The sequence below is a fragment of the Falco naumanni genome, chromosome 1 (assembly GCF_017639655.2).
Source record: "Falco naumanni isolate bFalNau1 chromosome 1, bFalNau1.pat, whole genome shotgun sequence".
NCBI classification, from domain to species: Eukaryota; Metazoa; Chordata; class Aves; order Falconiformes; family Falconidae; genus Falco; species Falco naumanni.
Genome location: NC_054054.1, coordinates 23,330,051 through 23,352,351, shown reverse-complemented (window position 1 = coordinate 23,352,351; position 22,301 = coordinate 23,330,051). Strand labels below are relative to the sequence as shown.

The following is a 22,301-nucleotide window of genomic DNA, read 5'->3' as shown; positions in this document are numbered from 1 at the left end:
TACTTCTCACGTCACAAGAGAGCTTTTCTGATAGGATTATTTCGATACTTGTACCTATTGAAGTACCCTTCCTTTATTCCTAGTATTATGTAACCTCATATTAACTGCATATTCCTTATTGTTTTATGATTTAAATACAGCTCTGCATGATTTCATAGAGGGGAGCACAAGAACTGGATTTTCTTCTCCTCTTTTCCGTGAGTTTCTAACTGGTTGAAATCCTGCCAGCTTGAGGAAAACAACTCCAGGTTTGTCCGGTATGACAGGAATTCATGCACTCTTTGCTTGTGTTCTTTTTGGATGATCTTCCTGCTGAAATGGTTATGTGGTTTACTAGAGTTCATTCCTGTACTACAGTAACTTCTTTTTTTTATCAAAATATCTTTGGTCAAAAGCAAAACTGCAAGTAAATGTGTAAAGCTCTGTAGGGCTGAGCTGCACTGCATGGTGAACAAGCTGCTGGGACCTGGGCCAGAGGAGCTGATGTCAGTGTTAACCTAGTAGCTCTTGCTGCTGTCCTGTTTTGTGTTGTCTGCACAATCCCTTCCTCACTTGGGGTTGCGGTTTTCCCCAGAAATGCTTTCTTTTCTGGAGTGTGAATCTATTCTCGCATCCCTGAAGTTATCCAACGGATAATTGAGGTGATGGAAATTTGAGCCTTCCCATGGTGCACTGCAGAGCTGGTGGCACATGACGTTCCCCTGGATTGCAAAGACAGCGTGGGATATGAAAACAAAGGTGGAGAAGAACCATGCTGTCCTTTCAAGCTGCTTCCAGCTGGTTGGTTTTCAGATACCTGTATTTGTTGCCTTGCTAATCCCTAGAGAGGAGGAAGGCCTAGGAGAAGTCATGCTCATTACTTTAAATGGATGTTTCCTGCTTACATATGCCCTGTGTAATTATCGGTGGCACATTATTGATGCTAGCTGCTTGGGCTAATTAAGTATTTGTAACGTGTAGGCTGAAAGACTAAGGTGGTTTTGGCTTGGCTGTGGTAGTGTATTGTTTTTCTAACAACAGATTCGTAAGGATTCGGATAACTCTGGAGCCTAAATAAGCAAATCTGGAAAATGAGAAATACTAAAAAGTCTTACATTGCTTTTGGTCACTATTGGCTTTGAAAATCTCTGCGTCAGTGAGGGCAAATATGTTTGTTTCTCTTTCTGGGAAGGTCAGTAAGAGTAATAGAAAGTGTATGCTGGCTTAGTGAGTGGAAGGACTGTTTTTGGGTATCTGTGTTCCAGCTAATTCTTTCTAAATGACTTGATGTGAAACCTTCCTTCCCAAGCTTCCTCCCTATGCTTTAACACGCAGTGAGAAACCTTACCAGAACATCCCTGGGTCTTTTTTGAGTGCTCTGGCACATGGTACAGTTGGCATGACTGTTAGTGGTCTGCCTGACTGTTCACGAGCTGGGAAGCTGTGATAACTGTTCTTGGACACTCAGGAATCACTTGGGAATTATGTCCTTTATAGTTCTCTCTCTCTTACTGTGTAAAAGCTGTTCTGGAAACATTTGAGGCAAGACAAGAGACTAGCCGTAGTCTAGACCAGTTTGAAACTTTCTATTTCTCTCTGCTATTTAAATTAACATAATGAAAGTATCCTTATCCTGTTGGATCAACAGCAAGCCTGGCCTGATTTCAGTGGTACTGAGTTTTCACCATGCTTCTGTCCTTTCCTCCTAAGGCCAGGTTTTACGTGTGGTTATCAAAACTGCTGATGCAGTGCTTGGGTTTCCCAGCTGTGTGACAGGATGGATGCAAGTGTAAAGGGTGACTGCACTTGTAAATGTTGAGTATGTAAATGTAAAAGTATGATTTCTGTGGTTTTCTGGCGGCCCTTTTTTTTTTTTTTCATTACTGGCTTTCACACTCACTGGTACAGCTTGTGAGTGGTGTCATCATGTGAATAGTGAAGCAGATACTGTGACCTAGTGAGACCTCTTATGTCAAACTTCGCATTAGAAATACTTGAAGTGGATTTCAATGCACTAGGGGTTGGTTCATGTGGAGCTGCCGTTTTTCTGCAGGGTTGGCCTCTTGCCACAAGGGGACATAAGCAATGCACTTGTGTTTCGATGTCTCGTCTGCGACAGATATGAAGTGCAGCCTCTTAGATGAGGTTAGCAGGAAGCCTGTAAGAGCACAATAGGTGAGCGAGTTACCCCCCACCCCCAGCCTCTCCGTATTCCCCTGGTTTGTGCAGTCCCATGGGCACAACTCCCAGGGTATGTGGGCTCCGTTTGCTGAATTTCCCTCGCTCTTGTCTTGCTGCGGCAGGTGCCTGTCTTATGGGCCTGGGCATGATGGGTGACAGGGGGCACACTGCCGTGGTACCTCCCCTGTCCCAGGGCTTGCTGTCCTGGTGTGGCACAGGGGTGACCTGAAATTGTCCTTCACTTGTTCAGGGATGTAGAGAGACACAGAGAAGGAGGCTGGTGAGAACTAATTGCTGCTTTAGAGCCATAAAATCCAGGCTGGTGGATGTGTTTGCTTGTGTGTAGGTAATGCTAAGTTATAATAAATTTACTGCTTACACCTGTAATATGCATGTTGGGTTCAAATACCAACCTGTGCCCTCCTGCTGCTCTTCCCCTCTGCTTCACAGCCTGTTCCTTGATCCACCTCAGCACTGCTGAGGGTGTAGGAGTGGGAGCCAGTAGGTGGCAGTGTGTGACCAGACATGGGCAGCCATCATGTGTTATGATTTTTGGTGTTTTGTGGGGTTTGTTTTGTTTTGAAGCCAGAAACTTCATTTTGATATTGCGACAGCTGTTGTGGTACTTGTAAGTTGCTGGTAATAATGGCAGTGGTAACTTCTAAGAGTTCATTTGGGAAAGGTATAACAGAGTACAAAAGGACCTATAGCTAGGTTCTGCAATGTGTTATTATTGCCATACAGGAACCAATGCCTCACATTTAGACCGAAAAGAAATAGGCCCTTCTCAAAGACACATGTGTTCCAAAACTAAAGCAAGATATTCAGCTGGATCTCAGTGTGAGAGGGAAGAGAGATGCATGGAAAGGAGCTGTATTCACTGAATTTTTAGATCCCAGTGCAAAGAACAGTTCTACTCCCTGAAGCAGAGAGGAGGTCTTCCAAGGGAAGAAAAGAGCACAGTTCCCTCAATGTTTATTTACTTCTTTGTTTACTCAGGAAAAAGAACTGTTCCGCATCAGTTTATTCAGATGAGATAGGAAATAGAAGCTCCCCTTGACTACTGAAGATAACTGTTTCTTACAAGATGGACTTCGTTTATGCCAGTCTCCAAGTTCTCATTTTCTTTCTTTTTCTACATCACTGTCTGCCCTTGGTCCTCCTGAACCACTCTGGCCCCTCCCCTTTGCGTCTTTCTTACCTGTCTGCTGTTGCAGTTTCTCTTCCATCTTCCTTTCCCCCTTGCTGTCTGTTGTTCTTCCCTCTCACCATCCTCCTGATTGTTTTTTCTACCCCCTCTGTTGCTTCCTCCACCCTCTGTTTGTTTTTTCTCTGGGGCCTTTCTCCCTCTGTCTGGATTCTCTCCCTTTCATCCATACCACTGCCCTTATTTCCGCTTTCTCCCCACTCTGCTTTTGTTGCTCAGGACTAGACACCTGTGGAGTGACTTACAGGACAAGTGAAACCAGGCAGTCATGGGGCAGCAAGGAAATAAACACTGGGAAGAGACTGGGAGGTGGAACAGACTGATCTGTCTGTTGACATCACGTAGCAAGACCCAGTAGTGGGTCCTCAGCATATCCCTCCTTATTCTGTTGAAAAGTTGGCTGCCCTCTCTGTAAATAGCTGGTAGAGGTCTAGGGCTAGAAGAAGAAAGCACAGTAGGGACACTGCGGAAAGAGGTGGCGATGTTACTTACAACTAGGAGCTCCTTCTTATCGACAGCTGTCTTTGGAGGAAGGTTTGTGCAGCTTGGTGGGAGAGAAGCTCCTGTAATTCCAGCTTTTATGGAACAAGAAGTAGAAAAAGAAGAGTAAGGGAGGTTCAGTGCCATAGAGCAGGTGCTTGCTTCTTGCTCAGAATTAAAAATAAATCATCTTTAAGCCCTGATACAGGAGAAAAATTGTCAGCTTTTCCTTGTTATCCTTTTTTTTTTGAAGTTGGAACGAAGCCTGGAGTCTTAAGTGTGCTGAAGCATCACGTTTCTCAGAGACGAGTGACTTAATGAATTTCAGTAGAGCTGAAAATGAAAAAATAATTTGTGCAACTTAGAGGCATATTGGGGATGAGTAGTCTATGCACAGCTGCTCATTGTAGCTGTGGTCACAGGATTCCCCTGTGTCTGGGGTTTTTGTTGGTGAGCCCCTGCTGGAGTTCTCTTTGTTTACCAATAACTGAGTCCAGCTTTCAGTTATTTGGTGGTCATCTCATGTCTTTGTATGTGGAGGTGATTTACCAAGTGAAGTTTTACTCCCCTAGTTGTATGTGACTACATTTCTAGCTGGCATAGGCATCTCCCTACATTTGTTATTTTGTGGAACTTCTCTTCAAACTAGAAAGACAAAACTCTTGGCACACAGATAAGGCTTCTTCTTCTCTAATAGCTTCCAAGAAGTCCACAATTCATGTGTGATTTTTTTCCTCTACAGATACCCTTGAACTTGCTACGTATGACCTATGACATCTTCATGGTATCTCGGTTTTAGACCTTGTTCAGTAGCTATGTGAGACTGAACCTTATCAAAGCTTGAGAGAAGTCCGTGTTGCTGTGGGTAGCCCAGCAACAGCGCACAGCCTTGACTTGAGTTCTGTGTGACAGAGGGTATGCCAGGAAGTAGAAGCTCCACCTTTCACATCAACTCTCGCATAGAAGATCTGAACAAGAAGAGGCTTGAACTGGTGTATTACAGCCAATGAGTGAAGGTTTATCAACTTTTTTAATCTCAGTGATCAGCTGTGACCATTAAGAGACCAACAGCATTCTTTGCAAGAACTAGAACAACCGTCCAGGTTTCCTACAGATTACAGTAGAAGTAAGTGTGTTCTCCCTAGGCCATAACCCTTGCGTTTCAGTTTGGTGTTCTCTGTTCTTTGCTATTTCCTCTTCTAAAGAACTAAACTGAGGTAGCTGCATTTTCTAGAAGTGGCCAGATACCAGCAGTAATCAAAGGCATCACAATACGTAGTTTGGCTAGTGGCAAGTATTTTAAATACTATATTGGGAATTGATAGATTTTATCATTGTTAGAACCTTATTTACTGTATTAAAAAAAAATAATCTGTTTCCTCTTGCTCTGAAGCAAATCCACTGAGTGTAAAAACTGTGACAATTGATATAGACTCCAGTGAAATGGTTTGGCTGAAAGCAGAAGATTCATGACTTCAGCGCACTTTGGAATAGAACACCATTTCTGTACTTCTTTACATTCGCCACATGAGGGACAATGTGGTCGTGTCTCCTAGGTACACAGTAGCAATTCTAAATCTGTTGGATTATCCACACTTTGGATGAGATACAATTTTGATAGCAAGGAGTTTAAACATTGCCTTCTCAGAGACCAAGATTTTACTGTAGAGACTGATTCTGCTCACTCTGTCTGGTTTGATGGGTACAATGCAGACTGAACAGAACCAGCCTTTCCAGCTCCCTTCAAAAACAGTGATTGAACAAAGAAAGTTATTTTGAAGAATTAAAGATAAGCACTAAAAGAAACCATCTTTTTCTGATACGTAGTAGGACCAACAAATATAGCATTTTGTAGGCTGGGTTTTTTTCCCTTTGAATTTATATAGATGTTAAGGTGTTAAAGATTCCACATTCTGTGTTGTGTGACAATAAAAACTCTATTCCATTATCTCAGTTCGTAGTGTTTAAGGGCACCCAGCTGTGAGAGATGCAGCCTGCCTTGGAGGTACATGACCCTTTTTTTCTTTTTTTCTTTAAAGATATATATGATTGTGTCCTGAAATACTCTACCTGTGATGCCCTTATGTTGTGGAGCTTGCTGGTACAATACAACACTTACCTGTTTTCCTCGGATGTAGGCTTTAGTTGTAGTTGCTAGTAAAACAGTTTGGTATTGCCCTTACTTTCTAGCTGGCATCCTAAAACTAAATGACCAAAAAGTAGACCTGAAATAAATGTGAGCCTCGCTGAAATAAATGTGAGCCTTTCCACAGAAAGGGCTCTAAGGTGGAATAGAGGTGGGAAGAGAAGACAGGAGGGAACCACGTTTCAATAAATATGCTCACTTTGGCATTTTCCATCTCACTCTGGGTTATGTTGACTTCTGCCCTTTCAGATTTGAGCCATTGTAACCTGCTGTATTTCAGAAGCCTTGCTGGACTGTGAGAGAGAGGATTTGGCCAGGGAAGCAGGTGCCTTGTTCATCTTTACCTTTTATTGTTCTGGCAACCCTCTCACGGAGCAGTTGCTGTCTGATGATGTTTAGAAACAAGTTGGTTTTATTACTGTAGGCATATAGGCTCTGGTTGGAAATTGGCATTGAGAGGTGGTGAAGGCAACTGTGCGTCTCTTCCCTCTTGTGCAGCCCCTTGCTTGGGTCTAGGGAGGGTCTGTCCCTTACAGAAATGCTTGGCGATGAAAACAGGATTTCACAGCACAGGGAGCATTGGTTTATGGCTCTGTGTATAGTCTCACAAGGGAACACTGTTCAATAGGCTTCAAAGTGATTCAGCCATGGCATAACCGTGGCTGTGGCCACATGTAATATAGCCTGTAGCTCTTTAAAGAGGATTAGCCTTAGATCAGGGACAGCATTCATTGCTGGATTTCATGTAAAGTAGAATATGCTAATGAAATGGAAATGTCTACAGCAAACATTGCGTAATATTGTAAACCTCAAAATTGAGCATTGTGTCTTGATATCTCTGCTGGAAGTCAAATATTCATATTCTGTTTGTTACTTGAGGAAAAACTGAAGTTTGTAATATCATCAGAAGCTCTCTAGGGTAAATTAAGATCTAGTTTGCAGTTTCACAAGCAAAGTTAAAAAGATAACAACAAACATTTGAAGGTAGATTTCACAGGCTGTTGAATGCTTTAATGATGTCATAGCTCTCCAACACAGACAAAATCCACCACATCTTAAAATATCTTCATTTGGGTTTTCTGCAACAGGCATAGGCTTGGTTTGATCCTGTGTTCCCTCCCTGTCTGTCCTTGTGTTGCTTTAAACACCATGTTTGGGCTTACAATAGTTTCAGCACCAGTCCTGCAGACACAGTATTTCTAACGTGTTTCTGAGCCATTTCATCTTTTTAAGGCACTTTCTGTCTGTACATCACCCTCAGTTGGCAGTCCAGTAGGCTTGATCTGGCTCTCCTATTTCAGTTTTACACCAGCCTTTTGAATGCTTGAAGTTTAATATTGTATATATGTAAGAAAAGCTCCCATACTTCAAGGGAACCTGCGATTCAAACTGTCTGACTTGAGATGATGTCAAAGATTTTATTTGCAGAAGGTCATGAACGTCTCTCAGAAAATTGTTTTAGTGGGAGCACTGGGAAATCACCGGCTGCTTCTGAAAGTCTGTTTTGTTGTTGCATGTAAAGGGACATGTTCTTACTGTATTAATGCACTGTAGGTAGTTTATTAAACCTAGAATCATCTTTATTTTTAATGTCATGTCTTTGTAAGCTTCACAGGGAATTTGTTACACTGATACAAAGCTGACTCAGTGCCTGAACTTGAAACCTTTGCCCATGGAAGCATTTAGAACTGCTATGGGTGCTTTCCTTCTCACACAAGTAAGCAGGCATTCGTGTGAGGCTCTGTCTTACCAGCCCAGCGGTGTGTATTTGTGGCCTGGGGTTTGATGCCCACGCAGCACATTCAGACAAATGCTAGATATAAAATACATTGATAGACATTATATACCCTGATGGGCCATTTTGCTTTTGTGTACTTACAAGTGATGACTTGAAGTGCCTCATCCCGGTCTGCTGGGGGATAAAAGTCCAAAGAAAACCTTTGGGAAGAAGATCCTTCTGGCTCTGTTTTCAAAACGTGTGCTTTCATTACTTAGTAGTTTTTTCTCTCCCGACAGCTCTGTGTCTTAGAATTTTGTTGTTCTGGGATTTATTTTTTATGGTGGAGGATAGGATGGTTTTGTTGTGGGTTTTTTTTTTTTATTATTTTGCCGTTTGGAAGGGTATTTTTCTGTAGACATGGAGGGTGGTGTTACATATTCATGAAAGAGAAGTCTTTCCAGCCCCTGCTCACAATGACAAAGACTTAGCTGTTTCACACAGCAAGCTGACTGGAATTGTGTGGGGCCTGCCTGACCAGATTAGAGCAAACAGCAAGCTTATTCCTCAAGTCGTCAAGCCTCCCCTTCCTAACAATTTCCCCAATTGTCATTTTGACAAGGCTGTCATTAGGTGATGGCTTCTTTTGGCCATTTTCAGATAAAGATAATTTCCTTAACTTCCATTTTATTTGACAACAAGTAGTTTGGGAGAGAAAGGAAGTGCTTCAGTAGTTTATGGATTAAGGGTTTGTCACTTCAAAGGCATCTTTGATCTAAAAATATGTGCTGTACCAAATTCATTATGTCTTTTTTTTTTTTAAGAACTTTCTAATTTATTGATCTGCCCCTCAATTATTCCCTTTTTTGCATCCCCTAGTAGTACATGAGATAGCAATGGCGAGGGGAAGGCACCCAAATGGCCTCTCTGAAAAGTCATGACCAGGGCAAAACAACAGGTGCTTTTGTTTGGCACCCAGTGCTGGCTCTGTCGCAGATTGGTTTTAGCCAGAGGTCCTGCCTGCTCTTCCCATGGGAGGGGTATACAGCTGGGTGTAGGGCTCGGTTAAGAACTGGGGGACAGAGAATACGTTTCCTAAGGAGTGGCTTATTTCATGTTTTGTATTTGTCTGGGTCACTCCTCTGGTATAAATGAATGGCCTAAAAACACGGATCTAGGGCAGTGAGCATTTAGCAAACTGGAGATGGGTTTTGATTCCCCAGTACCCTCTTCTGCCAGCTCCATGTGGCAGTTGTCATGGGCTTATATGGCTTTCTGTGGGTTACGTCTCCCCTCACCTCCTGCCCCGCTGGGACCCTACACCCTGACTGCTCCCTACAAAAATTCTGACAAACGACTTTCTCTGATTAAGGGTAGTTTTGAAGTCAAACTCTGGAGCTCCTTTTTTTTTTTTTTTTTTTTTTTTTTTAATAGGAGTATAGGGGTAACTTTACTGAAGCTCTGTTTTGTGTCTGTGCTGTACTAAGAAATCGCAAACCTCATTCTAACAAACAAAACCAGAAAAGCGCTTTTCCTGGTCTGTTTCCGACTTAAATGCTCTTCCAGAAAGCACTTAGCTCAGCTTTGGAGCAGGCAGGTGCAGTGGCTGTTGAGTATTTTGCTTACCTGACCCCATCTACCCGAGGAGGCATGCTCAGAGTTGGACTTGATGATCCTTATGGGTCCCTTGCAGCTTAAGATATTCTATGATTGCTAAGTGCAGGTCTGCACGGCCAGTTTCTCTTTGGCGCTTGTTTGCAGTGTTGCAGGGAGAGCAGGATGTGGTGGGGGTTTGAATATGGATCAAGAGCTGGGCTTTTGCAATGTCTGCCTTAGCTGTGTCAGGCACTGGGCTTCATTTTGACCCCCTCCTCTGCTTTTTAGGACTGACAAAACTCTGTTCTTTGCTACAGCAGTGTAAATCTGTTGCGTAAGCCCATTACACTAGCCTTATGCAGGCTTAGCTGATGCTAGGATTTGTTCTGAATTAATATTAATATCTGTTCTACCTAATTACTTCAGCTTTTTCTGTAATGTTACCTCCATATTATACCCAGCCGGCTAACCACCTTCTTGCTGCTGGAGGCTGTTCTTGATCCCATTTCTAAACACAAGCACTTCTGCTTCAGCTCTGGCTGGGGTAGCTGTGCAGAGGCTGGCTTTTTTTTTCCCCCTTTTGCCTGCTAATTGGCTGAGACCACCAGAATTTGGAGGACACAGATGTCACTGATAGTTTGCCTAGGGAGCACATTCATGCCCATCTGTTGCAGTCTAGAAGGCTGTTCATATATCCACAAGGCCTTCATTTAATTCTTGTCAGAAAGTAATGTAAATCCAGTTTACCTCAGAGGTCACAGCCAAGATTTATGCCAATGAGCCCCCTGCAATTTACACACACTGTAGTTGTATAGGATGAAAAGAAAGCCTTTCATGTTGGTGCATATTAACAAGAAAGCTTGCCTTAGGAGAAGCTTTTTGATTGAGGTTCTTCCTTATTTTAATACAGCCAATGCCAGTTGGTATATCCAGCTTTACCAAAAGAAAACATCTAATCTTTAAGCCAGGGAAGTAAACGAAATAAATAAATAAATAAATAAAGCCCCTAGCAAATCAGTTTTTTTCTTTTAAAACATCTTTTCTCTTTCATGTGGCAAAGCCTCTGCGTACTGAAAAGAAGGGTAAATGCTGTAGGAAAACATAAGCATGTGTGCATTGAAATAGGAAACTGAATTTGCTTTCAGTAGAAGATGATAGTAACTCAATCACTGAAACATTTGCTAAATTGTTGTAAGCATGTTTTCTTTTTCTGGTGGTTCCCCCCCCCCCCCCCCCCCCAAGCTGCCAAGTCTGAAAATAAAGTTTAACCTGTTATTTTTGACACATCTAATGGGAAGGACTCCAGAAGCTTTATGTGCAAATCCACAGGAGGGAGAGCAGCTGAAGATGCTGTGCGATGTGCATGTTCCCTGTTACCTACTGAAGAAACAAATGCCAGCTTCAATGTTCATTCACTCTTCTAGGGACAGTCTTTTGCAAATTTTTCAGTCTCCCTGCAGAAGGCAAGGGGACACAAAATACCATAACAGGGAGTGAAGATGACACCATAACTCAATCAGCTTCAGGAGGTGGTTGCAGCTAGAATAGATCCAGCACTACCTCTGTGTTTCACCCCTGTCCTCCTTGTTTGTCAGAAGACTACACCATCTTAAAGACCCCCCCTAAAAATCAGTGTGGCTTCGTTGACCTTAGTGAAGCTATGTGTAGATAGGCCACAGTGCAGCATGAGAGTTCTTTATTAGAACAAGAAAACTGGATTTCACAGAGTCGGAGGCAAGGGTTCCTACCTCAGCATACACAAAAAATGCTGACCCACCACATGGTGTTGGCGTGGCTAAAGTGTAAGGGAAAGCCTGTTGAATTAGGCTGGAGGGAAAATCTAGAACTGCAAGTGGTGCAGATACTTGAATTGAAAAATAGCTGTTAAGAAAGAAATGCTTTTAAGTACTTTGGTTATTAAAGTTGCTTGTAAGAGCAGGTGCTGAAAAGTAGCACACAAATATTGATCAGGATGTGCCAACAAGATTACAAGGGGGTTTCAGCGTTGGGCACCTCTGCTTTTTGAGGCCCAGTGTAGTTTGAGAGTTTCCTTTCATTTATACCAGCTCTGCTCAGAGGGATCCTCCTCCCTTTTCCTCCTTCCTTTTCCCTAGTTTGTCAGGCTGGTGGATTTTACTGTGGCAAACACGTTCAAATGTTACAGGCATGAAAGTCAGTATCATTTGCTTGGGTTCATAATGACCGGAGTGGTTTGGGATTAGGAGGGAGGAGAGCAAGGCATCAAAATGAAAACAGGGCTCAGATTCTAAGTTCCAGCGTAGCACTTAAAATAATTAAAATGTTTATTTGAAAGTCAAAACAGCCTCAGTCATAAATAACTATCCATTCCTTGATTGATTGTGTCGAGTCCCAACTGAGAGCTCTGGGAATAAGGTTTATTTGCTCCCTGTTGGGATTAATCCATAAATGTAGTCTCCACATGGAACTCATCAGGTCTTTGCTTCCTCTTCATTAGTCTCCCTGGAACTGGAGGGTAGCTTGAATAAGATGAAAATTAGGATAATATATTTTCAGAGAGAAAAGGTCTGGTGATCTCTAATTTGTGTTTCAGGACCATAATGCTGTGGAAAATTTCACAAATTATGTTCTCTGAGAAACCAATGCTTGTTATGCTTGCCATATTTGAAGTTTGAATGCAGCCATTACATCTTCTTTTTCTAAAAGCCTCCAAAGCTAATTGCAATCTTAAACTAGCTAGATTGACTCCCAGGCTTCCTTCTATCCACAGTAGAACTTACAATTCCTTTCTCTTGACAGATCTTTTGGTCTGCTAGCCCAAGGGCTCTGAAATGTCACAGTATGGCCCATTTCTTATTAAAGAGATCATTTCACTGTAGCCCACCCAATTCCTCCCTCCCTCCCTCCCACTTGTTCTGAACCCCAACCCTGACTAGAAAGCAACCACAAAAATATATTTTCTCATCCCCGGAGACCTCTGTACATTTTTTTTCATCATATTTGATGCAAGAAGTTATTTTAATCCAGGCTCCAACCAGAAATGGTACAGATAGTTTTTCATCATTTCTGTTTTAAAGTGTCTGATGATTACATCAACCATAAAAAAACTACTCTGTGTCCAAAGCTGGTGTAAAGGAGCTTTCCTGTCACTAAAAAATGCTTGTCTTCAATCTGATGCAAAATTGGTTTTATTATGTTTTGAAAGTGGTAGCTACAGCGTTTGTTTGTGTGCCCTTAGAAAGCATTTTTGCCTAGATTGTTTTGCAGCATATCAAGCCGCAATTTTTATCACTTCAAAACTGTAGTCTCCTTAAAGTACCATTTGTTAGGATTTTACGGTACTTTAAGCAAGCTAATTAGCAAGCATTAAGAGGGTTCTAAAGGCCTCTAGAAGTTTTTGCTAGTTCTGCTGTTTGGCTTTAGTCTCAGGTCCTGCATTTGCCCCAGGTCCGTAAGCTGTGTGCTTGGTTATTTTCACATCCCAGCTGTCATTCAGTGCTACAGCTGTCACAAAACACAACTTAGAAAGTGGCATCTGTGTAAAGGATGCTGCTATAGTTTAAAGCTCTTTGGTGCATTTTAAGCTGATTTTATGATGCGAGTCATTGTCCCTAGTGATGAGTCTCAAAAGGCTACCTTCCTTCTGAGTGCTAATGTACAGTTTATTGCACTTTTCTGTATGGTTCCAGCACTTTGTTGCTGCTGCTGTTGTAAATCATTATTTATTACTTTAGGTGTCCTTGCTGTTTATTCAGTTCTTTGGAAAAATGTACTTGAAGAAAAAATTCTTGCTTGCTGACATTCATATATCACTGTTACAGATCTGGCAGTTTCCCGGTGAGTTAAATCTTTACAATCCTAGGAAGCCAAGTGCTGTACTTCTACACTAATTTAAGCTACCCCCTAAGCCCCGTCAGTTCTTTGTGAAACTGGCAGTCTGTGTGGCTCACAAAGCCACGGGGCCCTCCTGCTTACAGTAAAGACCCAATGTGATCTTCCAGTCTGTAGCACTGCAGCCTTCCAGCCTTTCCATGAGCTGGGTTCAAAAGACTATTTTTGGGGTCTGGACTGCAACATAGATAAGTTGGAACATGTCTGTAAGCTCCCTTGGGTGCTTTCAATGCCATGTTATTTTTTGTAAAGGCAAGTATCTCAGCACTTGTTTGCTTTAGAGCATCTTCATAGAAAATTGTATTTGTGAGCACATCTTTACCAGGGCTGTGAGGTGGCAGTCGAACGCAGGCTTCTTCCGACATGGATCTGCGTGCTCGTGAAGCAGTCTCCTCCACTCAGTCGGACTAATGTTTGCAGTGAATCTGAGATACATGTGTATGTGCTCAGTGGTTACCGGAGAGGACTCCCTAGAAAACGAGATTTTTAAGAAATCAATTACACAAAGGAATGAGTCAGGGCCAGATGGCAGGGATGCTCCATCCCAACCTGGGAGGTACTCATGGGATGGCCGCACACTCATTCCCACAGGGCTGGGTAATCAGATAAATCAATTAGCAGATGTCAGTGCAGTTAACAGAGCAAGCAACACTACCATAGGTGTGTTACTGTGGTTATAACAGTGGGGGCTGCTTTTCTTTTCCCCAATGGATAACCAGCAATGGGATCAGCTTTTCTAGACCTGGCAGGGTAGGAGGAGAGGACTCTGCTTTTCCTGAGAGTCTGCTTTCTGGGTGTTGTCACCAGGTTCAGATGTCTGTCCTTGCTGATCCAAGGTCTTAGGGAAAGGGGACTTCTGTGAACTAGGATGTGGACTAGGACCTTGTACTGCAATTAAATCCTATCAGTATGGTGGCCTTCTTCTGGAATGATATTTGTCATTGACAGATAGTTCAGCTGTATCTCCTGGGAGGACCTGGACTATGCTGTAGCTGTGTCTCCAACCCTGTCTCTGGCCCCATCTCTTTTTACTCCTGATGGAAGCCCCTAAACGCGCCCTGTGCCTGGTCCATCCCTTTGCCATGCGGGGGGTGATCCCAGCACCCCATTACAAGCACCCAGCTACATTCACGTGGCTCAAACCCTGTGGAGCGATGCCCTCTGTGGTGTGGTCCTGCTCGCTCTTACTTGGAGCTTACATAGACTTGGAGCTTACATAGATGGAGAACCCTTTCTGGGTTTTCCTTCTGCTTTGTTTCTCAATGTCCTGTACCAGGGTGGGGGGAAGAATGCTAGGAGAGGTCTTCAGCTATAAATTCCGCATTTGTGGTTTTCTTTTAACTTTGCCATGCTTAGGAGTTATGTTCTTGGACTGTGTTGAGACCTGCATGTACACCTGTTTTCTGGAAGCAACTCTAAATCCTCTCAGAGGAAGGCATTTGTAATACAAAAGTGATTGGAGAAAAGGAAGGTAGAAATACCAACTTGGGCAGAGATATGAAGGGGAGGAAAAACAGCAGAAATGCTACCTCAGTGTTGGGGGGATGGGAACTGAACCTGAGTGCAGACTTTAACCTGCTCTCCTTAGAAGAACCGTGACCTGTATTGTATATTTTATTTGATTGTTCTTCTTGGTGAGTTAATGTTTTAACAGTTGGTAGGCTGAGAGTTGTAACCACAGCAATGAAACCTGTGCTGTTCCTCAGAGCACTTTGTCACTATATGGGCTTCTTATTTATTCATATGGTGGACATCTCACAGGCCCTGACAAAGTTGACTTCACAGCACCTCAGGTTTCTAGCTGTCCATTGGGAGGCCCAGACAAAAGGCCCAATCTCAGATGGCATCTCTGTTGCTCTCTCATGTGTCTGACAAGGAGAAATGAGGCATGGCATACATGACTTAGCGTTGTCAGGACATCAACAGCAGACCTAAGAACTGAAGCTAGCTCCTCTGTATCTCAGTCTGGTGCTGTACTCTAGAGACTCCTTACATAGGGAGTTGGACTTGATGATCCGTAGGGGGTCCCTTCCAGCTCAAGATATTTTATGATTCTATTCTGTGATTCCAGTTCTTAACAGAGGATGGTTTGTAACCTCCAGAACATGAAGGCTACAATCTGCTTTTGCATCTAATTGAATACTGTGCCACGACCTTTTTGTGCTGCACTTCGGAGTGCGTCTGGAGTAGAAGGAAGCCCTGCCGAGGTGCTCCATGGTGTGGATTGCACAGAAAGAATTGACACCAGCAAAACACCACTGCAGTGACAAATCCTAAGCCTCAGATGCTAGGAAATGTTGAGCGTTTAACAGTGTTAGTCTAACTGATCTTTTGCTTGTCCACCCTGCTCTCCAGTTGCTCTTTATGTGCCTGTGCTCCTGCCCTCAGTCTCCCTGTTATGGCTGCTTTTTAAATTTCTTCTTTCTCTGATATTTGTCTGCAGAGTCAGTCACGGCCCTACTGACTAGCTCCTGCCTCCAGGCTCTTCACTGATGAATCCCATCTTTTGCCCTGCTCCACCTGCCCTTCCATGGCAGGCTCTCTGATCCTCTCTGCTTTCGCATGAGTGCATCTCTTTTGCCCTCTGCTTTTCAATCTGGCAGCTTGCTCGTACTTGGTGCCATTGAGAACACAGGCTGTCTGCCACCAGCTCTGGGATCCAATGATCCCAGAGCTGCAACAGAAAGGAAAAAAACTGTTTGGAGGTTTAGCTGCTGAAACGTAAGCCATTTCTAACAGAGAAAACTGTCTGTATATGTGTTCCTTTGTACTTCCCTTCCTATTTCATAGCCTTACTGTTTCCCCAATTTTAGAAATGTTTTCACAGAAGCTGTGTTTCTGACTACGTTGCTTCAAACTGTGGGGGTAGTTTTCTAAGTGAGACCATCACCAAACTGGTGGAAAAAACCTCCATTGTTTATTTTGTGCCTCATTTTTGAAAGCTGCTTGACTGTTTTGGCAGATGCTGAGACGGATACCTGGGATGGAAACTGTAGGTTTTTTTCCTGCATTGCCTTTGGCAACATCCTAAGCACCTGAAGGACTTGCAGTGGAAAAAGTATGGCAGGCCAGACACCTGGATGAATGTAGAGAGCTAGCCTTGGATAGAAGCAGTCCAGGCAGACGACGGCAGACTTCTGCTACTAGGGACTTTCCCCAGAATTACTGCAGTAACTAGAAAGGGTTTGGTATTAGTACCTCACACATCATGTGCAAGTTGCTCTACAGTGTATGCAGAGCCTGTGCCTGGCTACTGCCTGCTGACCTCCTCAGTCCTGAGCTGCGGGTGTTCGTGGGTGACCCTGCCCCAAAGGGTGCTCAGCAGCACCCAGGCAATGCTGGTGTCAGCAGGGCTTCCCGAGGGTGGGGGCATGAGGTGGGCAGCCTGGGGAGGCGGAGGGACGATGTTGATGCGGGAGGTGGGAAGGAGAGGTTATCAGGTTTGGAAAGGCTCCTGAGAGCTGATCTGATTGTGGGAGACCTGGCTGTGACAAAAAAAACCCCACACTTGTGTGTGTTTGGTAAGATGGTCGAAAGCCCCAGACCTTTCTGTCTGTCACAGAGCTGGTGAAGCTGTCATCAGCTCCAGTGCTCGGCCTGTGGCTTTGTGAGGTGAGCTCCTGCTGCATGCTGCAGCATCAGTAAAAAGACTTTTCATTCTGGTGGGTTCCTTCAAAGACCATTTTTGCTCCACTATCTCAACCAAACCGTGGTAGGATGGCGTATTATTGTGGCACGAGTGGGGCTAGTAGTGTGAGAGGAGGTGAAAGTAATGTGCTCCCTTGCCCCGGGGTAAAAGACCCTGTGGTCTGGTAAATGCATGCAGCATCCTCCACGAGTTCAGAGCGTGCACGGCTCTGCCATTCAGTCCTGGCTAACAGTGTGCGACAGCCTGAGCCTCCAAGGTGCAGGGGGCTTCTGCCCAGCCTGGTTAGTCACTTTACTGCTTGGGGTTTCCCAGCTCCATTGAAGAGCCCATCCTTTCTCCCTGGTACCTCAGAGATGCTCGCCTCACACAGTTTGTCACTGAGACCCTGCAGTAATTTCACACACTCCTCTAATAAAGTCCTCCGAGGCTGTCATGTATTTTCATGTATTTCCCCTATTATTTCTCCCTGCTTGAGCCTTTCAGATAATTGATGATACTTTAGTTAATCATTTTCCCCCTCCTTTGTTCGCCAGGTACCTCAGCCTTGAAGGGATCCTTTTCATTTAGAATCCGTGTCTTCTCTTAAGTAATTGATCACTGTGCACCCGGGGACACCCAATTCACAGCCGAGTGGGATCAGCCTTCATGAATAACCAAAATGCCGTGGCCATGCTGCTGCAGGAGTGCAAGGGAGCTCTGGACGCGCTCCTGTCGGCGAAGGCTGACGCGGGCGAGGAAGTCGAGCGAGAATACCGGAGGTGCCAAGGTGAGGTCCCCAGGAGAGGCAGCAGGACCACGGCAGCAGCCACCGGTCCTCAGCCCTGCCCTATTTTTCTTCTCTCGGCAGATGAGTGTTTAAGAGATGCCTGGATTTCGAGGCCATGAATGGGATGTGGGCTACAGGCAGGCAGGGAAAGAAGTCCACTTTGTTGCAGTGAATTGCTGTCAGTTCTAATTTTAGGCTTCAGTAAACATGAGGCTGTAAGGAACAGTTTAGTTTGGGAAGAACAATGCCCAAAAGTTTGCTGATGCACATAAATTTCAGTTATTAAAAAAAAAAAGAAAGGAAAAAAAGGATGCAACTTCTGAATAAGGGCACATATTTCCTTTCCTTTCATAGGAACTGGGGGAGGGCCTTTTCTGTTTGTCAGCTTCTCCTAATATATTAAAGAGCTCATTGCCTGAATCTTTATCTTGTAAAATGTGTGTGACCTCTATAAGTGGTGTCCAAAGGAAAAAAAAAACCTTGCAATATCCCTCCTGAAAGGAAAATCTATGCTGGCTAATGGCTGGAATAAATAACCGGGAAAGGAAGCAGTAGTTAGTGAGAGCTGTAATAGAAAGGTTCTTCATTTGTTTTAATGCTGGCATTACCTGCTGGAAACCAGCATTTATTTTGGTATTGTCATGGTGCTTTGAGAGTGGTTTGTAAAAAAAAAAATTATTCCTTAATTCCAGTGGAAATCCAGTTCATGTCAATCATGAAAGGATAAATAGAATTGGTTTAGTTTTCTCTAGATTCAGACTTTGAGGACTACATAACTTCATTGCCACAGCCTTTCTATTCATGAAATAAACACTGCATTTGAATTGCTGAACTTGTTCAAATTACATCTTTTCTGTACAAGATAGGGAGTTATGTACTTCTTTCTGCCACACAGAAAAATAACTTCAGCAAGTACAGAAGAATATAGTAAAGGATGAAGGTGAAATTTCTAGAGGGAAGAACAAAGGCATTAGCAAAAAACTACGAAAAAATCTGTTTATGTACAGGTTTTCCTTTGCGTGACACATTTGCAGTACTGTCCGTTTTCCAGTTTAGTGTTAATAATGTTTAGTTTTGCTTTGCATGAATGACTCGGCCATAATGTTAATTTGATCTTTAAAATCCTTTGTTTGTCTCGGAGCACAGAGCCGTTGAGAATATGTTTTTCCAACCATCCTTGTTCTTGCTGGGAGGTCAGCTGCCTTTTTCTGAAGCACCTAAGTCTGTTTGTGGTGGAGGGTGGTGTATAGGTTTCTGTTATGGATACTGGAAGATTTTTCTCTTCTTTTTTTGTTTTCAACAAAGGGTACTTTGTTTCCTCATCACAAATTCTTTTAAGTTTTATTATGGCTCCTTAGAATAGGCTCTTGAACTCCTAATCAGGTAGTGCTTTTTTCCCCTCATCCTCCTCCCTCCTTTTCTCCTATTAAATACCACAGAGTATGAGAAATAATCAGTTTAGTTCCAGATAAGGTAAATCAGTGGCCTTATAATCACTCAATTAGACATGGTCCTTCAGGTAAACTGCTTTAGGAAATGAACGATCAGAGCCTGAAGTGATGCTCAGACTTTTCTGAGGACCGTGTTCCCATCAGCTGAAAGAAAAATACCCAGCAGCAGGGTGGTGACAGCAACATTAATAACTGCTGGGGCTCTCTACCCAGGGATGGCAGGGCCTCGCAGGTCGGCAGCTCTCTGCTTCGGGGAGACCCTCCCAGCACAGAGGTGGAGGGGGTTTCTTAGCCCCCCTCTCCTCCTTTGTTTGCCCCAGCTTTCTCAGACCAGGTGCAGGAGGAACTGAAAGTCAAATATGTATAAATGGTGGGGAGAGGAGGAGGAGTGCTTCTTTATCTCGCTTTAATAGAGGGGCTAGAATGGGTGTTAGATGGGTCTGGATTGGGTTTTTATTTCTTTTTAGGCTAGAAATCATTCCAATCAACTTCTGTGCCAGTTCAACCTTCATTAATTAATGAATTTATGTTGCCTGTGGTGAGAACAGTTACCTTACAAGCTCTCTGTTACAACTCTTGTCCTGGGAGTTGGATTTTAGCTGAAAACCGCACAACTGTTCATAGGAGCTCCCCAACTGTTTAGTGTGGTTCTAGTGGATATTCTTGCAATACAACATCATTTTATTGTCATTAACACACTGTGTTTGTTTCCATGCGGTGACAACTAGACATCACAGCAAGGCTCAAAGTGGTATCCTGCTAGGTTTGCACAAATATCCGATGCCAAAGATGACTGAAGGCTCCTAGATTGCCCAATCCTTCTGAAGATGTTGCCCTGGTTTCCTTTTCTAACCAGCTTTGTGGCAGTGACCACTGAAGATGCCTCTTTAAAAATCAAAGTTCAATATTAAATAATTTGGATGTATTCTTTATTCTATAGTGCATCAAGTAGAAGGGGCATTAATGTTATTTAAGGATAACATGGAAACAGGAACAAGAGGACAGCAGTAATACCTTTATGCTTTAGCAAGAATACCAATGTCTATGTTATCTCACTGGTTATTTTCATAGTTGCTGTCACTACTATTTTTCCTGTTTTAGTGTTATTTAAGTAAGTGTGACTTCATGTGGAAAAGACAGAAGATGAAGGTAGAGAAAGAGACAGAAAGGCTGTCTGTGTAAGCATCCTATTTCTCTAGATCCGTCCCCAAAACGTCAGTCCTATGGGATCATATGGGGAAACATGTACTTGCTCTGACTGCCTTCAGGCTCCCCATCTTCCTTTGGAAAAGATTCTGGGAAGCTCAGTCTTCCTCGGTCTACACAGGGGCATGAATCCCTCTGTCCATCATTTTGTCCCCCTCATGCTGAGGTGGGTGTCCCTGCTGCTGTGCTGATTTTGCAGTAAGAGGTATGAGGGTGGGAGCATGACCTCCTCTTCCCTCCAGCTCTGCCACCTGGCCACCTTGCAACAACATAGAGAGCTGAGCCCCTCCAGACACCGCTTCAGAAGGACTGAGAAATGTGGCTGTGTGTGAAACTGGGATGTGTAATGGGAACGTGTGTCCAGAGCTGCAGCAACAAGTGAGAAAATGTGGGTTGGAAAAAGTGGTATCTTTTTAGAGGTGACCTTTTGGCAAAAGGGCCCTACATGTCCAACTTTCCACTTTTTCCTAGAAAAAAAAATACCAGTAAGTGCACTGTAATATGAGCATGAAATAGACTTTTTATGTAGTGCACGTTCTACAGTCATCCATAAAGGACTGATTAAAAAATATGTAGTAATACATTTATTGCATTGCCTTGTTAAAGCAATGATGGTCCATCTCTGAGCAGGGCTTTTTCTGGGGATTAATGACCAGAAGGGGCTAGATCTGCAGCTGATGATCACCATTAACCCCATCTGGTCAATAATCCTTGTTAATCCACTTTTATTGGCCAGAGAGTCTGTCCAGCCAAGTGGTTAGCACAGCACAGCACACTCAGGCTGCAGCTTCATCCCTGCTTCAAGGAAAATTAAAATGTGGGCTGCAGCTGAAAGGAAGGGACAAATCCAAGCCCAGCTCTCTAGCTGTGTGCTCCTACTAGCAGTTGCATCCTTAGTTGGTTCAGGTTGGAGACCTAACTGAAGCTGATGGTTATGTGGGAGGCGAAGGGCTGGTCCAGGGAGGGAGCAGGGCACGGGCCAAACTGTGCTCTTGCCTTGCAAGCTCTGGCACATTGCTGGAGGTTCAGGGGCCAGGTGTGGGAGATGGGAGTACTTTGCCTCATTAAAAAAAATAAAATCTGTCTTTTGACTCCTTTGTGCTTGGCCTTTCCAGCTGGGAGGGAAGCTGTACTTTGGGTAGGATTTGGAAACCCTTGGGTGAAAGGTGTGAGGACTGGGGTTCCCATACGGCTCTGTACTGGCTGTGCCTGAGTAGGACCCATGCCTGGATGAAGGGCATCTTCTCCTCCTAGCTTATTTTTTAACTTCTGTTGCAAACTGCAAGAGAAGTACAAGAGCTCAGGCCAGCTCCTCAGCTAGTGTGAATTACTTGGCTAAGCTGGCTTCAAAGAAGATGCATCAGCTTTGAACAGGGAATCTCATAGCCAGGCTTCAGCTGCTTTCTGCCACGCATCCATGGGCACTGCCATGTTAATAGCAGTTCCCAGGCACGTGGCTTAAACCATTTTGCCTTGCTATAGCAGTGAGCTCTCTTGTGTTGAGAGAAAGTGTCCTGTAGTCTACAGCTACTGCTCTGAGAGCATGTTGAGTAACTCAAGCCAACAACCTTTTTTTTACTGAATTATCTGTCAAATAATTATTCTCAAGAGCATATGCTTGTTATTCATTATATACCTTTAGATCTTTGTCTAATTGCTTTATGTAGTCTGGGTTTATCTCCCTGTTTGAATGTGGCTTTTTGGGCTGGCTCTGCCACCATCACCAGCAAGCTCTCAGTAAGAGGGACAGGTCTTCTGTGCTGTTGGCCCCATTTGCTCTGCCAGGAGCCCTCTCCTCAATCAGGGAACAGATTTCCTCCTGTCTCTTGAGTAGCTCTTCACGCCCAGCCAGCCACCAGCTGGTATGACTTCCTGCTAAAAGCCTTTTTAATGGCTGATAGCTCCCATTTACCTGGAGGGCAGAGCAGTCAAGGGTAACAGATGACAGGCAAGCCTGAGGCTGGTGGCAAGAGCTAAGAGCTGGTAACAACTGGGAGAAGGTCTGTGATCGAGGGGAGGTATGCTTTTTGCAGAGTATGTGCTCTGTTGTAAG

The 22,301-nt window shown here is 43.8% G+C and overlaps 1 protein-coding gene across 1 annotated transcript in view; it reads left to right on the top strand.

The window, feature by feature from the left end:
* Positions 1-100: 100 nt before the first annotated feature.
* ALPK1 (alpha kinase 1) overlaps positions 101-22,301 on the top strand; it is a 48,355-nt gene continuing 26,154 nt past the window's right edge. The window contains exons 1-2 of the mRNA XM_040585345.1: positions 101-197; positions 17,359-17,591. Coding sequence (XP_040441279.1) covers positions 17,471-17,591 — 121 coding nt within the window. The 5' untranslated portion in view covers positions 101-197; positions 17,359-17,470. The remainder of the gene's footprint in view (positions 198-17,358; positions 17,592-22,301) is intronic.